The sequence below is a fragment of the Phyllobates terribilis genome, unplaced genomic scaffold, assembly GCF_046119375.1.
Source record: "Phyllobates terribilis strain yellow unplaced genomic scaffold, ASM4611937v1 Scaffold_156__1_contigs__length_4398808, whole genome shotgun sequence".
NCBI lineage: Eukaryota > Metazoa > Chordata > Amphibia > Anura > Dendrobatidae > Phyllobates > Phyllobates terribilis.
Window position 1 is genome coordinate 2,325,048 of NW_027362916.1, and position 11,646 is coordinate 2,336,693.

General features: G+C 41.9%; 1 protein-coding gene across 1 annotated transcript in view; it reads left to right on the forward strand.

The window, feature by feature from the left end:
* Positions 1 to 8,607, forward strand: part of LOC141206992 (uncharacterized) — a 72,168-nt gene extending 63,561 nt beyond the window's left edge. Inside the window, exons 22-25 of the mRNA XM_073664350.1 lie at positions 4,297 to 4,408; positions 4,492 to 4,586; positions 4,784 to 4,874; positions 7,150 to 8,607. Of these exons, the coding sequence (XP_073520451.1) occupies positions 4,297 to 4,408; positions 4,492 to 4,586; positions 4,784 to 4,874; positions 7,150 to 8,405 (1,554 nt within the window). The 3' untranslated portion in view covers positions 8,406 to 8,607. The remainder of the gene's footprint in view (positions 1 to 4,296; positions 4,409 to 4,491; positions 4,587 to 4,783; positions 4,875 to 7,149) is intronic.
* The last annotated feature ends 3,039 nt before the right edge of the window (positions 8,608 to 11,646 follow it).

The following is an 11,646-nucleotide window of genomic DNA, read 5'->3' on the forward strand; positions in this document are numbered from 1 at the left end:
TAAATTATATCACTGTCCTTGAACAAACTCTTCAAAATTTAATGAATTATAACTTCAAACCCTTGTCCTGGTTTGGTTGTATTTATGTGATAAAATAGACATTTTGCCAAAACTGCTTTATATATTCCAGACCGTTCCTGTCTGCGTTCTTCAGACCTTCTTCTCCCATCTCGACAACGCTATTAGGTAGTATGGGGAACGTCGAGGTCTAGGATACGTTTTAAAATATTGTGATATTCCAAAAATAAAGGGGGGTACTAGTATGCCTGATCTAAAAACATTACCATCAATCTTTGATTCTTATGAGAGCAGTGGACTGGTTCACATCTGTGCAACATAAGCATTGGGTGAAACTGGAAGAGGACCTCTATCCCTGGATACTCACATCTCTATCTTGGATCGACTAAATACATGTACAAACTAAACAATACCCGTTCAACACTTTTTGAAAACATGGGATCAAATCTTAATCTCTTCATCTATACCACATAGGTTGGGTCCATTAACGCCCTTGTTTGGCAACCCAGATTTTCCCTCTGCTTCAGGTACGGACTCATTTCTAATCTGGGACTGATGTGATGGGGTTAGATTGAGACACGTTCTCATGGGATCAGGCTCTTTTCCTTCCTTTATAAAACTTCGTGGCTCCTTTCCAATTAGGAGTCTATCCTGCTTGGAGACAAATAGACGACACATGAGGTGATTATCACCAGTTACCGGACGTCTACTATATGGCAGCATATGATTGTGCTATCCACTTCATATCAGGAGCAAAAAGGCTGAAATCTCGTATGTTTAACCCCTTCCAGGGAGGGTGTCCTTGATAGACTGTGTTCAGAGTTCGGCTAAGGGTTCGTTCACATCAGTGGATTATAAATCGCTCCGATGTTCATCCCGAATAATTGGACGAGTGTCATGCGAGTGTGAGATGTTTTTCTCACCTGCATCCGTATATAATGCGTTATTAACATCGTCTTTTACTTACAATAATCCTCTATGTAACTTAAAGCTGGTTTATAAAACTAAGAAAACAATCTTATATACAGATATCGATAGAAAGAAGTTAGAGATATAATAGATAGATAGATGTCCTGCAGATATATCATTTCACAACCCCGTATATATTATAAATTTGCGCCCTTTAGAGCCTTTCATGTGGAACTAAAGGGTGTTGAGCCTTGTTTAACCTAATAAATAATTAAAAAACAACAACATGGGGTCCGCCTATTTTTTTTGTAACCAGCAAAGGTAAAGCAGACAGCTGAGAGCTGATATTATCAAGTTGGGAAGGTCCCTGGTTATTGGGCCCTCCCCAGCCTAAAAATACCATCTCGTAGCTGCCCCAGAAGTGGCACATCACATGAGATGCACCAATTATGGCTTTTTGCCTTTGCTCTTCCCAATTGCCCAGATGCATTGACAATTGGTGTAAAGTATCTTGGGGTTAATGGCAGCTGTGGTTTGTCAAAAATCACAGCTGGCATCAAACTCTGGTGATAGTAATGGAGAGGTGTCTATCAGACAAACCCATTACTGACCCAGCAACCAAAAATAAAAACACCCACGAAAAAATACTTAATTTGAATAAACACTCCTCAACACTTTTTTTTTATTAAACCAACCCCCCCCCCCCCAAAAAAAAAGCATTCAGGTCCCACGTAGTCCACCGAATCCGACGATGATGGGAATTCCCACCATATATGTAAAACAGACCCGTCTGCACCACCACACCGCCAGCACAAGTCCGAAGATGCTACTTAGCATAATGTGACAATGGTACCATCTAGATAGAATCTGATCGTTTTTCTCCTGGGCACGGCAAGTAATAGATAATTTGTGGGAGAGTATGAATGTTGTTTGCTTGTCCTTCTCTGAAATTTGACTACCCAATTCCTTCTCCCAACCCCAGTAAAGGGTAGAGGGTCATTGCTGGTGTCCATTTGTGTTGCTTTGTGTATGCAAGATAGAAGTTTAGTACAAGGACCTACTTGAGTGATTAAGGGTTCAAACGGAGTAAGTTCATCCTTTATACTAGTAACATGTGAGAATTTATAAATGACCTGAGCTGGAAATAAGCCAGGCAGGAAAATCCCACGTTACATTCACACATAAAACTGTAGAAAAGGCGGCGCGGGGTAATTGTGCCCGTAGTGAGGGGCAAATATTGCCGGAAATGTCACTGACTGCGGAGACGTCTCCATGTAGCGTCTTCACTCCGGATATCACTGTACAGGAGCCGCACAGTTCACACTGTGCATCCACTGACGCCCTGATCATGTGACCCCTGACTCCTCCCCTCCTGTGACCTCATCACAGCTCCTGTGCACACAGCCATATATGTGGTGGCGGCTCTGCAGGTGGAGGTATGTGGAGATTCCCCATTACTGGGCGCAGGGGGCATTAACCCCTTCAGCACGGAGACGCTTTTGGGGTCTCTGTGTGGTGTGAACAGTGAGGTAACAGCTGTGGGCAGAATGCGGCTTAGCTGGTTCCCATCCACATTAGATCCATTCAGACGACTGCAGGATGAAGGACAGAAGCCCAGAGAAGTCCTCACACAACGCCATTATTCCTCTCCTAGCCCCAGCACAGTAATGTAGATAGTAGTGATAACTGTCCACACATAGAGGACGATCCAGGACCTCAAATAACATAAAACTTTTATTCCTTCATTTTATAACCTTATGTCACAATAATGATGGGACGTCATCAGAACATTGGAGGAAAGAGTCCAGAGAGAATTAAGGTGGAGGTGACGCGTTTCGGAGTGATACTTCATACCCAGAACTGAAGGTAAGAATGAAACCCAAGCAGGATATAAATGTCTCTGGAGCAGCCGCTCCTGTGCACAGGATGAATGGCGGCATTAATAGATGTAATAGATGTGATACAAAGAAACACAATCATCTTACAGTCATCACAATATGTCCCCTTCACCGGTCTGGTAATGTAAGATCAGATCCTCCTTCTCTTTATACCCTCCGGTACGATGGATTTACCCTCGGTGTCCAGGAAGCTTCACGGTTCAGCAATGCTCCTCTGCCATCTCCCCGACACCTGAACGATTTACCCTTTCACTGCCACAAAACTGAAAGTTCTTTCAGTCACCATTGTGTTCTCTTAGGAAATGTGTGGAAACGTTGGAAGGGTTAATGGCTGCAAGATTAGTGGGGTCTCCTATGTGCTCATTAATTCTCTGTCTTATTTACGGGAGGAGCAGCCGACATATCTGACATTACACCCCAGACACTGAATACAATATACCACAAATTCTCTGCTGCAGGTGATACATTGTGTAATGAAATGTTTTATTTAATGTGATTAAATCTATTTCTTGTGTTTGGCATATTTACATGGTGGACATTTATCAATGCCGCATCTGTGACAACCCAGAGGTGTAAGCCAGGTTCTCGTTATGTGTTTCTCTTACGATTAAACTAGGAGACAGGAGTTGTGAAAGGGTCGGGGCCGAGAACAAACAACCATCTCCTAAAACCATCAAACCACCATCTTGTGAGAAAGTATTCAGCTACTGAGAAAGTATTCAGCTACAGACTCCGAGGAAGAAACTGCTGGTCTTCTGTGGCCAAAAATATATACGTTTTATTACTAGGTGTAAAGAAGAAAACTAAATACTGTAAAATAATAAATCTCCTCATATATTTCCCTTATTGTCTCCAGTAATTGTATTATTACACAGGATTTTTATGATGTTACATCGGCTCATCATCTTCCCATTCAGGTCTCTACAATATCAGATCCTCTCTGTGAAGATCTTCTGTATAAGAGAATTTTCCTGATTTACCCATCAAAGATGGATATGGACAGAGAGAAGATGGCGGAGAGGATATTACACCTCACCCTCGAGATCCTCTTCCGGCTTACTGGAGAGGTGAGAGATTCTGATGACGTCACATTACATCATTCTTATCTATGGGAATAACAGATGAACAGAACTGGAGAGGTGAGGACTCTGGAAATGTCTGGAGTGAGATTTATTAATGTGTCTCTCCATTACCAGGATTATACAGTAGTGAAGAAGACCTCTAGTGAGCGCCGTCAGGACCCTGTGTCTGAGGGATGGGGAAGACCCCTGAGCCCAATCACTGGACCTCCACCTCACCCCCTGATACATGAGGACATCAATGATCAGAAGATCCTAAAACTCACCTACAAGATGATTGAGCTGCTGACTGGAGAGGTGACACTGCTGGGAATGCTGGGACATTATACAGTAATGCTATGGAGGGATCGGGGGGATGACTGTATCATTGTATGTGTCAGGTTCCTATAAGATGTCAGGATGTTGCTGTCTATTTCTCCATGGAGGAGTGGGAGTATTTAGAAGGACACAAAGATCTGTACAAGGACGTCATGATGGAGGTTCCCCAGCCCCTCACATCACCAGGTAATAGACAGGACTGAATTCACACGGCCTATAATTATATGTATGTAAAGAATGAATTCAGTCCCTGTATGTGTTTCCTCCAGATCTATCCAGTAAGAGGACAACAACAGACAGGTGTCCCCGTCCTCTTCCACAGGACTGTAAACAAGAAGACCCCAATGTTCCTCAGGATCATCAGGTAGATGGAGAGAAGGTATCATGAGATCTTCCCTATGATGTGTAGTCGGCTGTGAAGGTCTTGTGTTCAGTCTTGTTTTATCCACCAGTGTTATATGTTTTATACTTGTGTAATGAGAATGGTGGAGATGGCAGGATTAGAGCTGATCATAGATGGGACTTCTCATCTGTTTGTGACTTTTACAATATTTGTTTCAGGGTGAAGATCTGACCCATATTAATACTACAGAGACATATGTGAGGGGTGATAAGCGGTGTAAAGAGGAGATTCCTACATATGACTACCCAGGTGAGTAGTGACCACTAAATGCAGAGAAGTCACAGATTCTTCTCAGTCACCGGCTGTGGCTGCTTTATCGCTGGTGTAGTCCGGCTGTATCACAATCGTGTGATCACCATTTTGCCGCTAGATCAAAACATTCTCCTCCACCCAAAACAAAACTGTTCAAATGAGTTTGGGCATTGAAAGTCCCTTCTGTGCTGCTGAATGTGCTCATATGGTCCCTACAAGACAACGTCCAGTCTTTCTGGCCAAACTTTACTTTTATGATCGACAACATTAAATGTGCAGTGAGGGCCAAGTGTGAATTTCTGTACAATAACAACAGAGTTTCCCTTTATCCTGACTGTTCAATTTCTTTTAAAACCAACTAACTTCAAATAGTATTGCGATAAACTACATAAAAAACATTACACCTGTGCCATGATATATCTCTAAGCTAAATTTAGACGCCTCATCTCTGCACTATTATAAAAAGTTCTCTTTGAACGTCTAATATTTCTTCTTGAAACTCATCTGACAGAAAATATTGGCCCTTACGATAGTTTAGATTGCCAAGAGCCACCGAGCCCCATACTCTAATTACCGCAGAGAGGTTTCACCACTAGTTACTTATTTTTTTATTGATGAAGACTGTTGAGTTTGATCATTTCAGTAGATGTGTTATTGTCTATACTCACAGTTTTTGACTATAGTAGTTAGTGCCCAAAATATTCTGATTTAACCCCTTACTGCAGCCAGTTTTGTGTTCCTATCAGGGCCCATTTTTTAAATCTGACGTGTGTCACTTTATGTGGTGATAGCTTTGGAATTCTTCACAAAGGATATTAAGAAACAGATGGACCTTACAAATTATTTTCCACCTTCCACCAACAATACCCTATATACGGTAGTATCCTACTATCTGGGCACATGGCAGGTTAGAAGGGAAGGAGCGACATTTAGCTATTTGAATGCAGATTTTGCTGGAATAGTTTGCAGACACAATGTATTGGGGGAACTGTTCATGGTCACCTGGCAGCTCAAAATATGTCACCATGAACAGGCTTGGCACTATCTACTCCGTTTTCTCTGTATCTAGACTTACACAGAGACCCCTAGGCTTGGGCCACGGTGTTACCTGCTGTTCTGTGGTGTGAAATGGAAAGAAGAATAGTCAGGTAAGCAGGTCAGAACATGGAGGTCAGAGAAAATACAAAATCAGAAGACACAAAAGTAGTCAGTAAACGGGCCGAGGTCACAACAGGAAACAAATACACAAGCCGGGAGCTGAGCACAGAGGACTGAACCAGAGGAGAACAAGGCTGTATCTGGCAGCTTCCGGCAATATGCTTCCAGCTTTAGTAGGGTGCGGTGCTTTCCAGTTGGCTGAAGCAGGGAGCAGATTACTCCAGCTGGACAGAATACACAACCATACTGCCAGACTGGATGGTACTACAGGTCCCAGGCTCCCTAATCTTAGTGGCTGGACAGAGCCTGCGCCGCCCAGAGCTTCTGGTTCTGACGTCTCCTCCATCACCAGCGCCGCCTGCAGAATGAATAAGGTGGCGCCTGGTGACAGAAGCAGATGTCGCTGGAGCAGGTCTCAGTGGAGATGGGTTACACCATTTGCAGAAGTCCTTAATATGACAAAAGGCTGAAAACTAGAGCAGTAGAAATCCCCATAAAGTGACTCCATTTTGGAAATTATAACCCTGAATGAATTAATCTTTAGAAGTAGGGAATATTTTGACTCTACAGGTACTTTTCAGTAATTAGCAGACAGTGGATGTTGGAGAGTGAAAATTGTGCATTTGCCATTTTGTTACCCAACACATTGTTCCCAGATTGTGCTCAAGGAGACACACACCGTAAATTAAGTGGGTTCTTCTCACTATAGTAATGCCAAATACATGGATGCTGAGTGTGTTTTGGGCGCACTGCAAAGCTCAGAAGTGAGGGGGAGATTTGACTTTGGGAGAGTGGATATTGCTGGATTGGTTAATGGAAGCCTTGTTGCTCTTGAAGAGCCTTTGAGACCCTAATAATGTGGAAACCTCAGTTTTTCTACTGACAGATGATGGGCCTGAGTGGGGGCTTGTTCTTTGCGGGATGACTGGAAGTTTTTATTGGTATTATTTTCCCCAACATAACAGGTTCATCCTATGAGGTTTTCTATTAGACTGTGAACTGTCTTTGTCTTGCTGAATAATTCATATTTTTACAGAGAGTTTAAGTAGAAATGTTAAAAAATATAAAATTCAAGGATATTTTATTGAAAAATAATAATTGATTTTTATCTTAGCAGATGACTGTACCTGGAGATCAGAGGGACAGCTGACATCTTCAATTTTTAAATCAGACGATCTTGAGATCCCTCAGGATACAATTGAAGTGAATGCCATTACTCCAGATATACCATCATCCATTCACAGCAAAGATCTGTCATCTGATCATTTGAAACACGTCCTATCTTCTGATTCATTACTGACTACAAAGGAAAATCATAGTAACAAAATAAGCATTAAAAAACGAACTGCTCCTAAAGCAAAGAAGACATTTTCACTTTCAGAATGTGGTAATAGTTTTCCCCACGAAAAGTCTTTTCCTATACATCAAAAAATTCATACGACAGAGAATAGATTTTCTTGTTCCAAGTGTGGGAAATATTTTAGCAGGAAATCAAATCTTGTTATTCACCAGAGAACTCACACAGGGGAGAAGCCTTTTTCCTGTTCAGAATGTGGAAAATGTTTTAGCCAGAAATGGAGTCTTAATAGCCACCAGAGAACCCACACAGGGGAGAAGCCTTTCTCATGTTCAGAATGTGGAAAATGTTTTACACACATAACTAGTTTTATCAGACATCAGAGAATTCACACAGGGGAGAAGCCTTTTTCATGTTCAGAATGTGGAAAATGTTTTCCACACATGACTAGTTTTCTCAAACATCAGAGAATTCACACAGGGGAGAAGCCTTTTTCATGTTCAGAATGTGGAAAATGTTTCACACAGATTTCAACTTTTATCAGACATCAGAGAACTCATACAGGGGAGAAGCCTTTTTCATGTTCAGAATGTGGGAAATGTTTTACACACATGACTAGTTTTATCAGACATCTGAGAATTCACACAGGGGAGAAGCCTTTTTCATGTTCAGAATGTGGAAAATGTTTTCCACACAAGACTAATTTTATCAGACATCAGAGAATTCACACAGGAGAGAAGCCTTTTTCATGTTCAGAATGTGGGAAATATTTTAACCAGAAATCATCTGTTGTTATACACCAGAGAACTCACACAAGGGAGAAGCCTTTTTCTTGTTCAGAATGTGGAAAATGTTTTACACAGTTATCAACTTTTATCAGACATCAGAGAACTCACACAGGGGAGAAGCCTTTTTCATGTTCAGAATGTGGGAAATGTTTTAACCAGAAATCAGCTGTTGTTATACACCAGAGAACTCACACAGGGGAGAAGCCTTTTTCATGTTCAGAAAGTGGGAAATGTTTTGTGAAGAAATCATCTCTTCTTAATCACCAGAGCAGTCACACAGGGTAGAAGCCTTTTTTATATTCTTAATGTGGGAAATGTTTTCCTTGAAAATAAACTCTTAATAAACTTTAGAGAAGTCACACAGGGGAGAAGCCTTCTACATGTCCAGAATGTTGGAAATGTTTTAACTGAAAATTGTACAATCTTAAAGGGGTTGTTCACTACCAGGACAACCCGTGTCATTCCTCATGTTTGGCCTAGTTAAAATAAAAACACTCATACTCAGCTCCCATGCCAGCGCCGTTCCAGCGGTGCCGGGACTCACATTCCTGGGGTTGTTACATCACATGAGCCCTGCGCCCAGTCAGTGCTGACTTCACTGTCAGGGCTGCAGCTGCTCTCAGATTTCCTCATGATGTTCGATTTTTCTGAAGGTGGAGACAGTGATTCCAGCACTTACTGGGCTCACACGATGTAACAACCTCACATGAGCTCCGGGAACGCACGTGCCGACACTGCTGGAATGGCGCCGGCATCATAGGTTTGATACAAATCTTACAGACTGTTTGATAAAGAAAATATAACATACTAGCTGTACTACCCGGCTTCGCCCGGGTTAATAACTGCTGTTAGCAAAATAGAATGTGTTAACAAAAATTTATTCTCCACACAAAAAACACAAAACAAATAGATAGAAATGTAATTATTAAAAGGCAAAAACTAAGCTAATAGAAGCATTTCACAACATATATTTCAACACCAGAGATATTCCACACAGATTTAACTAAATTGGCCAAGTAATGTGAAGTAATCTTCTACTCCTTATTCGAGAGCCTTTTGATAAACGACATTCTTAGTTCTTCCTTCAGGTGCAAACACGAACAGATTTTTGGCTGTTCCAACTCTTGAACAGGCCACATAAAGTTGACCATGAGAAAAGCATGGAGATTGTAAATCGATTCCAACTACTTTCAAGGACTGTTCCTGAGCCTTATTGATGGACATAGCAAATGGCAGTCGCACAGGAAACTGGAGGCGTTTAAAATCAAAAGGCAAATCAGATGGAATGAGAGGAATTGTTGGAATGAAAAAATCTTCTCCTATGGCACATCCTGTCAAAATGGTTGCCTCAATTACATGTGGAAACAGGCTCTTAATCAAGAGTCTTGTTCCATTACACAGCTTTGGTGGATCCAAATTTCTCAATAGCAGAATAGGTGCTCCAGGTTTTAGAAAGAGGTTGTGAGGAGGAAGTCCTTGTGGCTCCAAGGAATTGAGGAACTCAGTTGGATAAAATAATGCTTGAGCAGGGTCTATTACTGTATCCACTGACTTGTAGGTTGTGTTCACACCTGGAAGGAGATTTAGAATTTGAAGATTGATCTTGTTGACACTGTCATTTTTGGGAGCTAGAATAGCCCTTTCACACAGCCAGCCAGAATTTTTTAAGTGGAGTTGAATGTTTGGAAAAACCTTTGCCTTCAACTCCTCAATGGAAGTCACAATGCAACAAAAGTTGCTTGGGAAGGTGATCTGTCCAGTGGTTGAGTTTACTGGTGCCTTGCCATCTCCAATAGTCAACAGCTAGCTCGAAAACAGTCCAGCAGAAACATCGCCTGTCATGTAGACCCTCATTTTTGTGTTCAGTGACATTTTCTTTACTTTTCTCCAAAGGTACGATGCTTTGAGACAGGCATTCAGTTCGTCTGCAGGGGTTGATCTTGGAATAACAGGTAGTGTTTGGCGGAAGTCACCTGCCAAAACAACAACTACTCCTCCCATGATATATTTGTTGCTACGCAGGTCTTGCAGCAGTCTGTCCACTGCTTCCAGAGCCCTTTTGTGTGACATGGTGCATTCATCCCAACTGATGGCACTGCATTTTTGAAGCAATTTGGCCAGTCCTGATCCTTTGGCAATATTACACACGGGGCTGTCACTATGAGACAGGTTAAGTGGTAGTTTGAATGTCGAATGTGCTGTCCTGCCACCTTTTAAAAGTGTAGCTGCAATTCCAGAAGATGCCACTGCAAGTGCAATCTTTTTTTGTTGTCAAAATTTTGCCAGGAGCAAGTTGATTACAAATGTCTTTCCTGTTCCACCTGGAGCATCAAGGAAGACAATCCCACCTTTGTTGGTTTCACTGAAACTTAAAATGTAGTTATAGGCGTCCCTTTGATCTGGTACCAATATTGGCTCGTTCTGAGACACAAATTCTGTCAGTTCATCAGTATTGTAGTTGGTTTCTAGGAAAATCTCCCTACACATTTGGATGCCTTCAGGATTTCTTATTGGAGCAGGCAAACCAAGCAACTGTAAGGGTTTTCCTGACATTGCTATGCACTGATCTTCAAGGAGCATTAAAGTTTCATTGAACATTTCCTCAGTGAAGTTGATGAGTTGCTGAGGATTTTCCCTTCTAATCTGCATGAGGACGTCCTCACTGAGATCAGTTTTGTACTTTGTCCAAATCTCAAGAGGATTTGAAATGCTACAGGTTGTTAGAATAATAGCAAAGAGGTGTCTTAGTCGCTTTGGGGTTTGTGTGGCTGCTGCTTCACTGAGGATCATGTCCCAGTGTCCATCATTTTCCAAAAGTCCTTTTCTTTGGCAAGCTTCCCTGAATGTTTCACACACATGGCCTCCAACGGTCTTCAGGTCAGAAAATGATGCTTTGACAACATGAAGTAACATGCGCAGGTAGAAGCACTCTGCATTTGACGGATGAACAGTGTAGACGCGACCAAGAGTATCAGTTGCTTTCACCCCTGGATAGCCTTCAATATCAAGCCCCCGTTTCCTCCGTTCCAGTGTTTTTCTGGAGGCATTCCAAGTGTAGTGCTTTGGTAAAACACAGTAGAGAATTGTTTTTGCAAAAGGGTCTTGTTGACACAGCTCAAAAACTGGCAAGAGGGTGGTCTTAGGTGGTGTTAGAAGCTGCTGCTGCAAGTTTGCTGGGTTAAAGTAAATTCTCTGTCCATTTTCCAAGTGCACACTCAGATGCACAACTGGTGGGTAGCACTCATGAATGGAGAATCCTAGTATTCTCCAAATAGCTTCATTGCTGCTTATGTACCTGCCCATCTGGAATGCCTCCACTTCATCAATAATAGGTCCATTTTTCTGGAGTTCAAAAACTGCTTGATCACTTCTTTTGTGGACATATTTGCAGATATACCTGATTGATTTCACAGAGTGGCAAGATTCGACATTTATGTGGGCCTGGAACATTTTTGAGAGCAAAGGGTTGTAAGGCACTACCCACCTGTTGTCAATTTCTATCTCTTGGAGTGATGATCCAACACGC